The sequence below is a fragment of the Dermacentor albipictus genome, chromosome 3 (assembly GCF_038994185.2).
Source record: "Dermacentor albipictus isolate Rhodes 1998 colony chromosome 3, USDA_Dalb.pri_finalv2, whole genome shotgun sequence".
Classification (NCBI taxonomy): domain Eukaryota; kingdom Metazoa; phylum Arthropoda; class Arachnida; order Ixodida; family Ixodidae; genus Dermacentor; species Dermacentor albipictus.
This window is the reverse complement of record NC_091823.1, coordinates 51578771-51596648: the sequence shown is the minus strand read 5'-3', so window position 1 is coordinate 51596648 and position 17878 is coordinate 51578771. Positions and strand designations below refer to the sequence as shown.

The 17878-nt window shown below is 41.4% G+C and overlaps 2 protein-coding genes across 8 annotated transcripts in view; both read right to left on the bottom strand.

Moving 5' to 3' along the window:
- LOC135914079 (nucleoporin p58/p45-like) overlaps positions 1-7765 on the bottom strand; it is a 45598-nt gene extending 37833 nt beyond the window's left edge. For both annotated transcript variants that reach the window (XR_010568202.1, XM_065446816.1), the window contains exons 1-5: positions 7531-7765; positions 6698-6762; positions 6539-6589; positions 1176-1220; positions 1029-1088 (exon numbers count right to left, since the gene is read on the bottom strand). Coding sequence is in view for 1 of the 2 variants with exons in the window: in XM_065446816.1 (XP_065302888.1) it covers positions 1029-1088; positions 1176-1220; positions 6539-6589; positions 6698-6762; positions 7531-7610 (301 nt within the window). In the remaining variant the exon portion in view is untranslated. The remainder of the gene's footprint in view (positions 1-1028; positions 1089-1175; positions 1221-6538; positions 6590-6697; positions 6763-7530) is intronic.
- A 3712-nt stretch (positions 7766-11477) lies between these two features.
- The window catches only part of LOC135914082 (palmitoyltransferase ZDHHC15B-like), a 28488-nt gene continuing 22087 nt past the window's right edge, over positions 11478-17878 (bottom strand). For 4 of the 6 annotated variants that reach the window (XM_065446819.1, XM_065446822.1, XM_065446823.1 and 1 more), the window contains one exon: positions 11478-12070. In XM_065446819.1, coding sequence (XP_065302891.1) covers positions 12003-12070 — 68 coding nt within the window. In that variant the 3' untranslated portion in view covers positions 11478-12002. Of the gene's footprint in view, positions 12071-15274; positions 15378-17878 lie in introns of all 6 variants that reach the window. The other 2 variants (XM_065446820.1, XM_065446825.1) reach the window with 1 other exon arrangement.

The following is a 17878-nucleotide window of genomic DNA, read 5'->3' as shown; positions in this document are numbered from 1 at the left end:
TTCACATGGTACGTTTTCAAATCTTGTGTTCCTTTTTTACAGCCCAGAAAATTTAAAACCACAGCAGCTATTACTACAGAAAAACATTTATTTGGACATTTCTCAACAGGCTCTACAACTTCTACATTGAAAATTGTGTTTCAATTAATATTTAAAAAGTTGCTTATTTATTACCACTAATTAATTACCTAAGCTCATAGTAAAAAATATTTTAGTTGCTCAAGAGAGTAACTAACAATATTAAGTTGGTTGTGTTCTTGTAACTCACACATTCATTTTTTTATTAAAGTTCGGCCTGACGTAGTTAAGACACCCTGTGTTAGTTAAGACAACTTAGTTAAGACAACCCTGTGTGCACAAAGCACAAAAATATCCATTGTGTACATGCACTGCCTGTGCATAAAATGAAAAACACATGGAGTTATTCGACCTGCATTGGCAGCAGAGAGAAGTACCACTTTAGTTTGGTTAAGTCATACTTTTTCGTGGTCACGTCTTATTCAACTTCGGTTTACTGAAGTTGTGCAGAGAAACTTGAATCAACGAGTGAGCTGTATAGCAGGCATGAACTGAAAGTCAAAACACCTGACCAGGCCTCATCTGAGAACTTGACATCAGCACTTGCATTTTCCATGCCACGACCAGGCTTGCAAGAACCTAGTGCTTTTTTAAGTCCATGACTCACACAACCTGAGTAAAGCAGCTTCATGTGTTATAACTCGGCAGACTGTCCTAACTCAGCAGATTATTGATGTCAATATTATTTACCTGCGTTCTTAACTCAGCAGAATGTTTTAGATATTGATATACAAATTTTACCCACATGTTTGCACTTTACCTAATATTTTATGCCTTATTTGAGTTTTTGTACAAAGTTGTACTGTTTGTTTATCTTAATTTTTTTTTGTGAATCAATACTAAGGCATTTGCACTGTTTGTGGGCACTTAGAAATAAAAGAGTGAATCGATAAATTCTGATACGCAGAACAACAATTTTCATTACTCTCACCGAAACAGAACAGACTCACCAGTTGCTGCCGGAGTCTGAGCAGATCCCCCAAATGAAAATGGCTGTGGCTGTGTTGGAGCTGAGCAAGAGAAGTGGCATCCACGTTAGAGAGACGTGACAATGTTATGACAGGAGGAAGCCACAAGACAGGTAATCATGTGCTCACCTGCCTGTGTCGGTGTGTTGCCAAAGGAGTAACTCTGGTTCATCCCTTCAATGAAAATAATGAAGAAAAAGAAATCACCAATCGCACCATGACACCATTGCATGCTTGGAAAAATGACACAGCGAAAATATGTGTAAATTTATTACGTTAATGAAAATGCTCGCAGCTAGCAGACGTACTGCTTCCTAGTCTAAAATCAACAAAAAACAAAATTCTGGTGATGATAAAGGTTCAATTCCCAGATAGGTTTCTAAAATAATGTAAAAGGCAACCCAAATATCATCATCATCATCGTCAGCCTGGTTACGCCCACTGCAGGGCAAAGGCCTCTCCCATACTTTTCCAACAACCCCGGTCATGTACTAATTGTAGCCATGTCCTCCCTGCAAACTTCTTAATCTCATCCGCCCACCTAACTTCCTGCTGCCCCCTGCTACGTTTCCCTTCCCTTGGAATCCAGTCCATGAACCTTAATGACCATCGGTTATCTTCCCTCCTCATTACATGTCCTGCCCATGCCCATTTCTTTTTCTTGATTTCAACTAAGATGTCATTAACTTGCGTTTGTTCCCTCACCCAATTTGCTCTTTTCTTATCCCTTAACGTCACACCCATCATTCTTCTTTCCATAGCTTGTTGCGTCGTCCTCAATTTAAGTAGAACCCTTTTCGTATGCCTCCAGGTTTCTGCCCCGTAGGTGAGTACTGGTAAGACACAGCTATTATACACTTTTTTCTTGAGGGATAATGGCAACTTGCTGTTCATGATCTGGGAATGTCTGCCAAACGCACCCCAGCCCATTCTTATCCTTCTGATTATTTCCGTCTCATGATCTGGATCCGCCGTCACTTTCTGTCCTAAGTAGATGTATTCCTTTACCACTTCCAGTGCCGCGCTACCTATCGTAAACTGTTGTTCTCTTCCGAGACTGTTAAACATTACTTTAGTTTTCTGCAAATTAATTTTTAGACCCACTCTTCTGCTTTGCCTCTCCAGGTCAGTGAGCATGCATTGCAATTGGTCCCCTGTGTTACTAAGCAAGGCAATATCGTCCGCGAATCGCAAGTTACTAAGGTATTCTCCATTAACTTTTATCTCCAATTCTTCCCAATCCAGGTCTCTGAATACCTCCTGTAAACACGCTGTGAATAGCATTGGAGAGATTGTATCTCCCTGCCTGACACCTTTCTTTATTGGGATTTTGTTGCTTTCTTTATGGAGAACTACGGTGGCTGTGGAGCCGCTATAGATATCTTTCAGTATTTTTACATATGGCTCGTCTACACCCAGATTCCGTAATGCCTCCATGATTGCTGAGGTTTCGACAGAATCAAACGCTTTATCGTAATCAATTAAAGCTATATATAAGGGTTGGTTATATTCCGCACATTTCTCTATCACCTGATTGACAGAGTGAATTTGATCTATTGTTAAGTAGCCTTTACAGAATCCTGCCTGGTCCTTTGCTTGACAGAAGTGTAAGGTGTTCCTGATTCTATTTGCGATTACCTTAGTAAATAGTTTGTAGGCAACTGACAGTAAGCTGATCGGTCTATAATTTTTCAAGTCTTTGGCGTCCCCTTTCTTATGGATTAGGATTATGTTAGCGTTCTTCTAAGATTCCGGTATGCTCAAGGCCATGAGGCATTGCGTATACAGGGTGGCCAGTTTCTCTAGAACAACCTGCCCACCATCCTTCAACAAATCTGCTGTTACCTGATCCTCCCCAGCTGCTTTCCCCCTTTGCATAGCTCCCAAGGCTTTCTTTACTTCTTCTGGCATTACTTGTGGGATTTCGAATTCCTCTAGACTATTCTCTCTTCCATTATTGCCGTGGGTGCCACTGGTACAGTATAAATCTCTATAGAACTCGTCAGGCACTTGAACTATCTCATCCATATTAGTAATGGTATTGCCGGCTTTGTCTCTTAACGCATACTTCTTGCCAATTCCTAGTTTCTTCTTCACTGCTGTTAGGCTTCCTCCGTTCCTGAGAGCATGTTCAATTCTATCCATATTATACTACCTTATGTCAGCTGTCTTACGCTTGTCGATTAACTTCGAAAGTTCTGCAAGTTCTATTCTAGCTGTAGGGTTAGAGGCTTTCATACATTGGCGTTTCTTGATCAGATCTTTCGTCTCCTGCGATAGCTTACTGGTACCCTGTCTAATGGAGTTACCACAGACTTCTATTGCACACTCCTTAATGATGCCCACAAGATTGTCGTTCATCGCTTCAACACTAAGGTCCTATTTCTGAGTTAATGCCGAATACTTGTTCTGTAGCTTGATCCGGAATTCCTCTAGCTTGCCTCTTACCGCTAACTCATTGATCGGCTTCTTATGTACCAGTTTCTTCCGTTCCCTCCTCAGGTCTAGGCTAATTCGAGTTCTTACCATCCTATGGTCCCTGCAGTGCACCTTGCTGAGCACGTCCACATCTTGTTAATGCCAGAGTTAGCGCAGAGTATGATGTCTATTTCATTTCTAGTCTCGCCGTTTGGGCTCCTCCCCGTCCACTTTCGGCTATCCCGCTTGCGGAAGAAGGTATTCATTATCCGCATATTATTCTGTTCCGCAAACTCTACGAATAACTCTCCCCTGCTATTCCTAGTGCCTATGCCATATTCCCCCACTGCCTTGTCTCCAGCCTGCTTCTTGCCTACCTTGGCATTGAAGTCGCCCATTAGTATGGTGTATTTAGTTTTCACTCTACCTATCGCCGATTCCACGTCTTCATAGAAGCTTTCGACTTCCTGATTATCATTACTGGATGTAGGGGCGTAGACCTGTACAACCTTCATTTTGTACCTCTTATTAAGTTTCACAACAAGACCTGCCACCCTCTCGTTAATGCTATAGAGTTCCTGTATGTTACCAGCTATATTCTTATTAATTAGGAATACGACTCCTAGTTCTCTCCGCTAAGCCCCGGTAGCACAGGATGTGCCCGCTTTTTAGCACTGTATATGCTTCTTTTGGCCTCGTAACTTCACTGAGCCCTATTACATCCCATTTACTGCCCTCTAATTCCTCCAATAGCACTGCTAGACTCGCCTCACCAGATAACGTTCTAGCGTTAAACATTGCCAGGTTCACATTCCAATGGCGGCCTGTCCGGAGCCAGGGATTCTTAGCACCCTCTGCTGCATCGCTGGTCTGACCGCCACCGTGGTCAATTGCTTCGCAGCTGCTGGGAACTGAGGGCTGGGGTTTGATTGTTGTGTTCATATAGGAGGTTGTGGCCAAGTACTGCACCACGGTGGCCAATCCTGCTCTGATGAGGGAGTGCGTTACTGGTTTTGGTCACCGGGATCAGGCCACACTCCAGGCCTGTTTATACAATATTATCAACACGCGTTTTTTTTTTTTAATCCGGTGAAAAATTGCGCGGCACCGGGATTCGAACCACGGACCTCTTGCACACGAGGCGGGTGTTCTACCTCTACGCCACCGCTGCACCCAAATATATTTGGGCTGAAACACATTCTTCTAACTAGCCGTCACAATTCTGAGACATACCAATAGCAAGACCTCAAAAGCTGACCTGTACAACTAGCTGAGGGAAGCCTGGATGCCAACATCATGTGTTGTCTTAAAGCTACAATACATCCAGCACATTGTTGACTCCTGTTTGAAAAACAAAGCTCTAAGCAGGGAGTTCCTGATGAAGCTGAATGCTCTTAAGAAAACTGCATAGCTGTGTTCATCCTAGCAAGCAAATTCTAAGGTTCACCTCTCCAATACAAACCGTTTTAGAAAGCTTCCAAGAGATGTGATAGTCACAAATTTCACAGACGCAGCAAGTGGTATGAAAATGCTTACAAACGTTCCTGCTACACAAACAAGCATCTGTAAGCACAGCCCAACTTCTATTTCTTTGTTCCAATATATACTCACCTTATGATCATAAGAGGTTAAATTAGTTGAAAACTAAACTCAGAATAAATATCTGCAGAAAAATTCCCTCAAAGAGCAATACAAGAATTAGGTTTCATTTCACTGTATAAAAGCAGCTATAGATCATAATATGATTTAAAACATGCGCAATAATTCATTTTCAGCTCACATTTAGGAGTTCAATATTCTCAGCTGCTTACTTTCAGGAACATCGCTTTCGGTACGCATTCATTGGTTGGATCATGTTGTGTGAGATGTTAGGTCCCAAAATGCAAAAGTATCTATGAAAGTAATTGCTCGAGAATATGGCACTATATGCTATTCAACATGTGCTCTGCTTCATACACAGCAGGAAAGGCTATGAAGGCTAATAGGTCTCCCCTCACTGCTTGCACTTGCAAACAAAAAAATAATGCACCACAAATGGAAGAAATATATAGCCATGAGGCATACAACTTGACCTAACATTATGTCTCATATTTCACGCTGCAAAATATGATGTATTTATTGCACGGAAAGGGTCGCAGATCAGAACCTATTTACCATCAAACGAGTGGAGGGACATGTTTCTGCGACTAGCAACCACACTGCAACACTTGCAATCGGGAGCAAAACATAGCATGATCATACTGTAACTGCAAAGGTCCGCAAATAATATGCACGTTGATCTTACCATACTTCCATAAGCTGTATTTATAATACTTTATGAAGCACTCATTCTGTGGAAAGCACAGCAGATAAAAAAATACAACACTGCAGCGACCACACTGCGTATATAGCTTTTGAAGCGTTGACCACTAAGAATGAAACAGAGTATAGTAACTCTAGTGCAATCCGAATTTCTGTGATGTTTTATTTTATTTATTCATTACTTTATTAGAATGTCATGGCATCATTATCAGGAGACGACACCTAGCACCGACACACCCAAATCAATACCTCAACATGCAAGATATGCAACATGCTCAATGAGTGAGAAGATAGCAGATAGACTGTAGAATGTTCAGCTATGCAAAGGGGCAGCATCCTGTCAGTTCTACAATGGGCTGACACACAATGGTTTATTTCAAGACTAGTGAACATAGTCTAATACGAGCGTCCACTTTAGATTGGGATCTAATTTCGCAGTCATGGCTAGATTCCTTGTGCAAGCTGCAGGAGGAAGCTAACCATCAATAATTACGATCCAGATCAGGCTCAATCACAACTGAAAGTGGCTGTGTGACACCCGTACAAGGCACTAAGGACTTTAAGGCAGGTTTGTATGCATACTGTTCTGATTGCAATATTCCCTTTCTCCAAACCTGAGCCTGAACTCTTACTGACCACAAAATTTACTCCGACAGGGGAAACAAAATAATTTATTATCCACTGTGGTCTTCATCTGGCTTTCATTACATGCACGTTGCGCATCAATGTGCTAAAACATGCAATATGTTTAATGTATGGTATGCTGTTGTTACCTGTTGGGGCCACTGTAGCTGTTGGAGATCCAAATGGGAATTGCTGGGTACCTGAAAATGAAAGCAAATTAGATCATAAAAACAGCGAAATTGTTTTACTTGCAACATGCACTTTATGCAGCAAAGTAAACAGAAGTATACACATGACAGATGAATTACCTGTACCAGATGGAGCAGTCGGGCTGCCAAAAGTTGGCTGAATTCCTCCAGCAGGTGACTGAGCACTGCACACGTGACAACAGACCACAACCATGCTCTGGTTGAATCTCATGTGACAAAAAATTTCGCTATCACGCCATCAACTGCAACACACTACCGTAGCTCTGAAACCGATTATCTTCTGCAAATCTGTGTCACTAATCCACAATAGCATTAATGAGAAAATTAAATGACGCGTTTTTATTTCTCAGGGCCCTTAAGATATGTTGGAGCCCCGGTGTGCATGTGAACTCTTTGGAGCATCCTTCTGCAACGTATAAAACCATCCCTGTGTAACCATAAAGCGAGTGTTGCCAATATGTCTCACTATCCAGTTCTACTCTTTTGTGGCATGATGCTTAAACGTTAACTTCCGCCCCGCTACAGTAAGTTTCTTGCCTGCATTCCGTCCGTCAGCTTCGGTAGAACCTATCACTATCACCTGCCATTTCTCATTCGTCCTCACACGCTTCCACCGCTTCACTACGTTTTCTTCTCTTTCGTGCCTCATCATTTCTGCTTCTATTGATCGCTCGCCTACAATGCGAGTCACTGACGTTCAAGGAGTCAATATGCGAGATAGAGAGAGAAAAACAAATAGAACAGTGTCGTGCCGAAACCAACGTTCGAGACTGCCCACATCAAGTTACCGTGAGGACATCGTGTAGACATCACACATATTTTAAAAGCGCAAGAGAGCGTAAGCACTTAATAAAGTTGATTGCTTGCTAAGCAGCAGTGAATGCGCGCAAACGCGACTTATACTTCGTTTGTGAGCAAACGTGAAAACTCGCCTCTGTCCAAACGCGAAAGGAGACGCTTGTGTGGTCTGCTGCGAGCCGAAAGGAAAACCTCCAGCTCCAGATGGATTCATGTTCTGGCCTTTATGTGACGCAATGCGCCGATGCTAGCGACTTTCTCAACTTTGATGCTTATGCGGCGCTAATTTTGTTACACTTATATTACGCTAACGGCGCCACGCATCTAAACACGGCCGCCATTTCCCACATGTCGACCTTAACGACCTCCTGCGGAGAGAGCTCTAACCAATGCTTTAATCTAGTCAAATGATCCAGTAAATGTTTATTCACAGCTGATCAATCTCATCTATTATAGCTATAATTATAGCGCATTGTGATTTCTGCCCAACTTTCTTCAATCATATTGCATGCTCATGGTTGAACGAGACACCGCATCCAAGCAGACCCATAAAATAAAGACGTTTAGCGACTATAGCCGACAGCATAAGTTGTATCGTCATCGCAATCACAAACATTCAAAAGATTCAAAAATAACCGCTGTCCATGCTGTGGTCCAACGTTGGCGTGTTCTGGCCTTTCGTTGCGCGGGTTTCGTGCGAGCTTTCAAAATGTCTTCAACCCAACACGTCCTTGAAAAACTGCAGCGTGTATTTTCTGTCAAAGAAGCGGAAATAGACAGCATCATCGCCAGGTCTGAGCAGCACTTCAAGTACACCGAGGACTCCAGCTGCCTTCTCGGCGACTTCGTTGCCGACCTTCTCGGAAATGACATGTCGGTGCTGAACGAGCAAGTCACGGCAGTAGAAAACGAGCATTCGCAAGCCAGTGGACGTGCAAAGGAAATGACCCAGAGGCTTACCTGCGTAATGAAGGACGTCAAGTGCAGGTGTGAAGAAATCTGAATTTTTGATCGTGTGATTTCGGCTCGATGCCGTTTGGTACGCTGCGTTTTGGGCCTTCACTAAACACCACACATCGACAGATAGTCCAAATTACGGTTTATTTCTGTTTTGAGGAGCCCTAGGGTACTTTGTTCATACAGCTTCTGTACAGGTACGCCGATTACTTTGTAACATTCAAAACGTCAACTGCGCGGTAACAGCACACAGTATTCGGTTTGTCAATTCAATTCGGGACGGGAGAAATGCCGTCTACTCGTTCAGATCGTTATGACTTCTGACGCCAAGGGAAGTGATGTTACCAAGAGCATCGTGACCACTGATTGCCATTGACCTGTTTGCACCGTCAGTTAAGCGACTGTTCACCACTATATTTAAGAGTGAATGATGTTTTGCTGTTCCTACGGTTGTACCGGCATTGCTCTTAGCAGAAAAGTGCACAGAGACGCAGCCCTTTGTTGTTATACAAAATAAAAAGTGCTTACATCTCAAGCTCTCATTCACATAAAATATCCTTCACAGAGGGTACGTGCCAGTGCAATTTTCAAATTTTAGAAGTGCCAACATTTTGTATAACTTACACTAGAGTCCTCCGATAACTTTCTTTTTTTTTCTTTCCTTGTCAAAAAACTTCTATTGGATAGCTTCCTACCCTACCCAAAGCGGCCTTGACAGGGTGCAATGTTGTATAGAGGGCACTTAGCTGTCAGATGGGGTAAGCCTTTTGGACAGGGGAGGCCAACTTGTATGCTTATGCAAACAAGCTCTGTAACCTTTCCTACTGTGGTGTTGCACAAGACAGCATATGAAGTGGTGCATTCGAGTGGGTACCACTAAGCACATAATTGTTTAAATCAGGAACTGCTAGAAGCACACTAAACGCACATTTCATTAATTTAGTTACTATTGTATTGGTGCAGTGATAGCAAATCTTTTGCTGTCAGAAAGCAAGCCATGGCATGCATATATTTCATCACTGTTTATATTGCACTGTAATTTGCATTTAAATTGCTTCTAGCAGTTCTTGATTTAAATAATTGAGCACTCGGTGGTATTCACTTGACTGCACCACTTGCACTGTCTTCTGTAACACTACAGTAGGAAAGGTAACACAGCTTGATAGAATATGCATTCAAGTTACTTGCTTCCCTTGATCAGTGCCAAAGTGCCTTCTAACAACAACATGCCTTGTTCCGGCTATTTTGAGCAGGATAGCAAGCTTTCCTATAGAAGATTTGTGACCAGAAGAAAAAAAATGAAGTTAAATTACTGGTTAAACCTACTGGTACACACAATACCAAGTGAAGCCATAATCATTTCTTAATGATGTGAAAATATAAACCAATACACCTAATATAATATTGTGGTATATTCAGAGTATTGCAGTCAGGACAAACATGAACAATGCACCGCATACCATACCAGGTCAAACCCAATGCACGCAGATCAAGGAAATGTATATGAGAGCACAATATAAGCAACCCTGAATTTTATGTAACTTCAAACAACTACAGTGTAACAACTCCTTGCATAACAAGTGCATATTTCACTTCTTGAAAGGTGCAACTGTACCATATTTACAACTTTCTGCATACATACATCAAGGTTGTGCCCATAGCCGCAACAGATTGAGGAAAGTTGTCCTTAAAGAGCACCCTTCGAGGCATGTGCTGCTTCTACCTATTTACATTTACAAGTCAGAAATTAAGTACACTCGCTTTAAAGAATGATCACCAGACCAAATCGCAAATGCATTTGTGTTTGCAGGATGGGCACCCACATACTTATGCCAACCAGCAATATTGCAGTGTGAGAAGGCAGAAGACTTTTGTTGGGAATGTGAACTCTTCAGTTGGAAATTATAAAAAGATCATGAAAAGATTACAAGAATCTATCTAGCTCACTTCACATGGTGGGACATGGCTTCTTGTTGCATTTAGAAGATACATATTTGGTAGACTGAAATATTGTTACGCATACCTAACCTTATTCATGAAAAATAAAAATAGTTTAAAAAAAAAACTTTAAGTGGTTTTGTAATGTAACCAAACGTGAGCATAAACTTCAAAACACATGAATACTATAAAATCTCAAACACAACAGAACTCGCACTTTTTACGCCACAGGCAACATTGCACATGAACTAAATTTCAAGCAAAACATGTTAAACAGCTTTTCGAGGTAAGGAAAAAATATTGGTGCCAATCTTCCATACTTAATGCATTTCTTTATATACTAGTTGTACACGTACCAACTCTGCAAACACTCTGCAAAGTGACTTTAAAAGCATTAGTTCAAGCTAAAGTGATAGTTCAGTGCTCCAATACGTCCAATTCATCACTTGTATAATGAACAGTGCTTTTGCAAGCAAGACAACAAACATGTGATGAGGCTGGCACCACCACTAAAACCAACCAGCTCCTTCAATAATTGGCCAATGGCCAACAACTGAGGGCAGAAAGGTAATTTCCTGCAGAGGAGTTCCCTGAAACTACCGCATCACAACACTCCGCTATGCTACCTGCGAGAGGGTGGAGCCCTCCCTGTGTTGCCCTCTGACTGAAAAGGGGGTAACAAAGCTCCACAAGAGTTGGCAAACAAGAGCACAATCTCGATCTCTTATCAGAATTGCTCATCTTGGGCAAAGTGCCATCTTCAATTGAGATTTACTCTGCGATAATCACAAATAAAAAAAGATAACTAAGCAGGACCACAACCAATCACTATAGCTTGGAATTTATGCTTGCCTTTCGTGGCTTCAGAGTTTTAGGTGCATTAAAGATTACAGTGAATAACATGACCAACCATAAAACCTGTGCATTGCCGCAACAAAAAAGCTGTTCATGCTCCTGACATCACTAAACACATGTTTTTCAGGACAACTACTCTCTCATTAAGAGTGCTACTGAAAGCCCATGCATCTAATTTACCTGCATACAAGACCTATGACGGCCTTTTATTTACTTCAGCAGTTGAAGTGACCTACAAAAAAGTGGCATTCTTTACAATGTGTAGAAAGTGCATGCTAAAATATAAAGTGATGCAACCAAAGGTTTTTCATCACTACTTCAGTAAAGCAAATCAGGTCTAAATTTTATTTCTTATAAGGCAATAAATTAAAAAAAAATCACAATGACATGTCAAGGGCTGCACAAGCACACAGTGCGAGAGTGTGGCCTCCATCACCTTTGCTGCAATAGCATTACAGGCCTGCAACAGTACAATTCAATACACAATGCACATATTAACACTATGCATTTTAAAACGAAGCATGCCAGGTTCAACTGCTGACCTCTCAACGCAGTGAGACTAGCAGTCGCTGTTATTTGCGAAGGATGCTACGTTTTTATTGGATGGGAATAATTAAAGAGCGTCTCAGCTCTCCAATTGCAGCCAAAGTGTGCGACCTCCGTTCCCCTGGACAGGGTTGGCATGCAATGACGCCATTAATGGTGGCAGTGAGCCTCTTTGATGCTACAATGTGAATCTACAGAGGCAGGAACGCAAGGGGTCAGGAGGCAGCAATGGAATTAGTCTTGCATTGTTCCTGCAGCAAGGTTGAGTTGTGCGCCACTCAGGGCCGTTGCTTTGGAAATGCCAGGTTGCTTAGACCGGATGATCACCATCTGCAATGTGCATCTTTTCAGCTCTGGACACTGGTGCTGGCATTCCCTCTGAAAGCGAATTAACCTGAAGATTAGTTGAACCGTGCAGTAGTAACATGGTGGTGTGCATGATCATGGAGGAATGGAGGCCATCCTTTCATATGATCATCCTTTGTAACCATCACTTTCATAACTGAATGTCACAACTGATACACATATGCACCGATTTAGCTATTGGTTCACACTGAACAAGTGCGCTTATAGCCAAATCAGTTGAACCATATAGGACAAAAAAATTTTAAAAGCTGCCCAGTAGATCAATAGCATTCTCGGGATAGGCAGTAGTATGAACTGAATGTCAAAGGATGCCTGCCATAGCTGTGAGGCACTGCGATGAATGTTGCACTAAGTAAATGAGTATTGTTAAAACTGGTTGCTCAAAAACACGTCCCGAGTTCACTTCAATCTGGCAACAGAGAGTGTTGTGTGCACTCTTTCTTTCAGTGCACTTAAGACTCCTCAAAATACAGCTGCCAGGGAATGTGAGAATGCCAAGGCTTTATTCTATTTAAAGGCCATTTTTGCATATATGCAAAAAATAAGTAAAAATAGAAGAGAGAGCTCTATTTCTCATTAAACTAACAGTTCAACTGAAGCGTTCCAACTACATCAACACAGCATGCAGTTTTATGTGGTGCCGCACAAATGAAGCCTTCAGTTTAGAACAGTCAGCAGCTGAGCATAACTTTGTCTCTACTAATTTAAATATGCAGCCATGACACAAAACAATAGACATCAGGTTACCTCAAAGACAGCCTTGATGTAGAATTCATAATTTCAAGCAAAAGCTCATGCTACAACTGTGGATACTGATTATGTTCACTACAAGAGCCCAAATGTAGGGCACCATGCTGGTGGAGTTGGCAACATTATAGGAACACTGAAGAGAAATTATTCCAACAGGATTAGTAAACTGTCCTACTGCAACATATAAAAGAGCCATTTTAACTGTGAGAAGAGACTTTTAGCCAGAAAAGGGGCATAAAAGAAAGGCAGATGGTGGCAGCACCTTGTAGTTTCCGCACCAGCCAGTCATGATGTTATAGATTTCGGTAGTGACACCTCGGGCACAGTTTAATAATTGGACTACAATATGGACTATATCGTGTTCTAAAGGAGTGGAAGACTGAACCTGGCAAGTTTCAAGAACTTTAGCTGCATCAAAATGGCCCAAATGTGAAAATGTGCTTTGAAATCGAGGGCATTAACTAAGTTAGCGGTGTGGGTTTTGGTGCAAAATTTAGAAAATGGAACTTTGGCTTTCATTTTCTCCTTTAGTAATCAACATGTTCGCGCAAAATTAATAAAAGTAAGTTTTTAATGAATGCTTTTTGTCAGTGTAAACTGACAGAGTTTCTCTCTAGTGTCCCTTTAAGAGGGCGTTCTGGGAACGCTTAGGCACAAGCAGATGAAGCAAACAGGACAAGCACTGAATTTTCGAATGGCAATTGCTACTCCGTCATATCAAGGAGAGCCACAGCAGCTCATTGCTGGTTTCCAAGGCAAGGTCACAACAAACCTTTCTCCACTTTGTGATGCATACTCCCTCAAAAAAAAAAAAAAAGAAAAGTCTTATTCATTCCTCCAAAGCTGGCAAAGCAAGCAAGATGCCTGCATGTGCTTAAATGATACGGAACAGTGGACAGCATATTAGGCATGCAAAAGCACCTATTTCCCTAACATTTGTTTCAAGTGCCACCACACATGTGTTAAGAACTTTCCCATTTTTGTCACGCAGAAGAAAGAACGGGCAAGGTATGTGGATGAGTGCATTAATGGAAGGGTGTGCAAATATCGTACTTGTGCGATTGCTAGATACTACTTGCCGTTTCGTTCAAGCAGGCACAAAAGTTAGTGCTTTTGATGATGTACACGTATATGTACAGGCTATTGCAAAAAAGTAAAGCCAGTTGTCTGTAGCCAGCAACAGCTGAGCAGCCCTTAATTTCTTGGGATAGGCTGCACTACTTATGTATGCAGCATGTCTGCCAACAGCTTTCCAAATTCCATCAAAGGATGCATAACCAGCACAGGTCTTTGTCCCAATGGTGCCAGAGCAAGATAAGAAACATCAGCCCTTCTGTTCAGCACACAAGCTGGCCGATTGCTGTTTGGCACAATATTACCACACATATTCAGCAGAGGGCACAGCATTAAGCCTACTTGCTTGGTGCCCCTTTTTGCACATAGCTCCCCTATGCTGGCTACTGCTACTAACACATTTTAAATGCAGAAAAGTGGAGACAGGTATTCTACCTGATGCACATTGTTGCAGTTTAGTTGAGCTAACATTTATGAATGGCCACTTTCAGAATTTCCACTTAGATGTGTGTCATTTTTTTACGAGAGCTACTTCCACTACTTTGACAGTGCCTAAGCAGCAACTAACATGCTGATTTTTAATTGAATATTGGTGTGGTGTTCACTGCTTTTTCATTTATGATGCCATGCTATGGTAAGCTAAGAAGAAAATGACCTCATAAGGCATCTTTTTCTGGGAAGGCACATACACACAGAGCTTGATCAAATCTACTCGTATAACAAAATCATAGGTATATAATACTGCAAGACACACAGATGTACATTCAAGAACAAAAGCACTATTAAATGAGCTCCTCTATTGCTGTGTACCACTGACAATGCCACTGAGAGCCAAATTTAGTTCAACTGAACAGAAGATTTAAGGTATTGTGTAAGTTTTGGTGAAGGACTAATCATGAAATGTAAACGTCTGCGAGGAGCACTCAGGTTGAACAGAATGATGAAAAGTAATGTGTACATGTTACATTAACATTAAGATGATAGCTTTAAGTGTTTGATCAAAAAAAGAAAGCAAGAAAATACTTTAACAAAGGACACATCATTAGAGCCACTTTTGGTGACAAAGAACTTCCAGTGAGGCTTCTTGATGTCAGTCTTGCCAGGCAACTCTGCAGTGCATGCTGTGCTTTGAATTAAATTATGGAATAATGTGATGAAACATTTTTAGATGGCTGAGTGGAAGTTGCTCGATTATAAATAGAGTAAACACTAACCAAAATTATATAGTATACACTAACCCAAATCAGCATTAGCCTTAGCTACAAGCACATGTGCACAAAAGTGGGTCAGTGGTGCAAAGCAGAAGAGAACTGAGAAAGAGGAGGAGCCAGTTAGTACTGCACGTGCAACACAAAAGAGAGAGAGAGAGAGAAAAGAGCGTGAGAGACGTACATCACGAGGCGCAGTGTTACCGCACGCAAAGGTACACACACAGAGTTGGTAGCAGCTCATTCAAGCAGTGCTGTGACCTCTGCATTCATGCTATTCCCAGAGGCTACAAGAGACAGGGACAGTGCCAGTCAGAGCCACCATCACTGCTCAGTCGTGTGAGCAACAGCAATTGATCAACTTCCACCACTGTGAAACATCTCCCAAACCAGTGCTATCAAAAGGAACCGCAACAAGTGAATAGCACATGTTGACTGAGGATCTGTACCATTTAATTCTATACTGTATCAGTGAGGCTGTATGAAGACAAAGCTGTACTGTAGTCTAGAAAAGTCACCAAAAGTTTTTAAAAATGCAGTACTGAGCTGCTGCTAGGTGCCTTCAGCACAGTCTGCTTGAGCTTCATTAGACACACAACAAATGTTTCAGCAATAAAAGCCATGCTACACACAGTACAGCAGATGTCGAAATTTCAATTCAACAAGGTTCTTCAATAAACAAGAAGACAAAGGTGATAGACACAGCTCCTGCAACAAGACTTGTCATTTCTTTTTAAAAAGTATAGAGGAGTGCTACTAGTACTACAGCATATCTTCAAAAGTAGGTAATCTGAACTGCTTTTCTTGTGAACCAAACAGGCAGAAAGTATCACAAGTTTGTTGCATCATATTGCCTCACTTATATATACATGCAGGGGAGCTTGAGCGTGCAGGTTTCACTAGCACAACCTTCTAGCACTGCCTTGACAAGACAGATTTTCGCTATTGTGCCACTATATGGCCGCCTATTGTTAGCATGCAAAAGGCAACCATGTAGAGCCGCAGATAGCTGGAGAAAATGTAGCTCCATGTGAACAAACGCCCGAAAGCAAAACAATTTAATTCGCATAGATGGTACCTAGCGCTACTTCTCGTGTACCTTCTTAAGTACCTGTGAACCAATATGTTAGCTTTGATTAACTGAAGCTATGATGCTCCAATGTAGAAGTTTCATAGCATGAAACAATTAGGCTTTGTTTCGTGCTACGCAGCTGTTCAACAGTGAAAAGGCACTGCCTTATCTTTAGGTATCTCAAGTAATATTAATCAAGCAAAGTTTGTACTCTGGCTTTTTAAAGTGAAGAAAATGCTATGTGCTCATCACCCAGTAGATAAAGCCGAGCCTTAATATAACAAACACAGATAATGAATTATCAGATACTGTAAACTTCCATTAGTTTCATTCCGATTATTTCAATTTTGCGATTATTTCGATCCCGAACAAAGGTCCCGGCTGGCGCCCATACACTTGTATGGGACAAAACTTCCATTATTTTGATCCTGAAACTAGCCTTAGCCAGAACTTGGTTGGTCATCGCACACGCCCAACCCCAAAGGTGACTCCAATAGTGGCAACATCTGTATTGGTGGCACTTAGGGTACAGTCAATGTATTGAACATACATAATCACCCCGTCAAAAACAGTATGTCACATTGAATTAGTACAGTAGTTATGCAATTCCAACATTCACCTTTTTTGTTTTTTCAAGAAAATTCATCCAAAAATTGCTGGCACGATGCAATCCTACACAAAGCCAAAATTGCACTTGCAGCATTCTGAACAGTCTAGCCAGACGTAACTTAGCCAGTGTCATCGCCATCACAGGATGGCAACCATGTATGGTGACAAAACAAGTTCCTGCATTGCATGACGACGAAGACACGCTGCTTTTAATCTGATTACAGAAATACATTCAAGTGATAAGTTATTTTACATGTTAACCTAGTCGCAAGAAGCCGCGTCATGCTCTCATGTCGTTCCACAGAATTCCATCGCAGGACAAACTAGTGAAGTGGTTAGTTTAGGCACTGGACATCATCCCATTTGCGATTGTTGTGGAATCATTTCATAAATGCAGAATACCAAATGTGTTACGGACCGTAAGCAGGGCAACATGTTGTGATTCTACATAGACAGCAATATAGTGCTGCTTTAGAGGGTTAACAATGGACATTAAGTAAATAAATTTCCTTTCTGTGAAAGTAAAATTCACTGGTGTCATCTTCTTAATGCCAGAATCAGAAGCGCACTAAAAGGTCAGGCGCACATTCCTTTATATGTTGTTCAGGAATTCTAACGCCTTCATTGCGGTGTTTTTCTACTTTGAACCCATAAACAGAGGGCGCGTGTTCACTTTTTGACATTTTTTAGAATATGGACAAATACTAACAAATAAATCGACACTGTGTTTTGGTGTCTTTTTCTGCCTCATACTGAAGTCAGCCCACCGGATAATTCAACCAATTACATAAGTTCCATCAAGGTCAAATTAATGAAATTCGTCTCCTTAATGAAGTAAATCTAAAGTTCAAAATTTATTTCCTTACCGATATAGCGTGTATGCGTATAGAAATCACGAAATCGCATCAGGTGTAAAAACACTTTTGTTATATTTTATATTCATTATAAGCATGCATTCACATATCGGCAAAAAGAAAAAATCGTGATTAGGTTTATGTGAAAGAAATGCAAGCGGGTTGCCTCCAACGGGCTAGCAAAGGGTTTCCTGTGGATTTTGATGGCCCATTGACATCTTGCCATGGCGATATGAGGCACGAAAAAAACAAT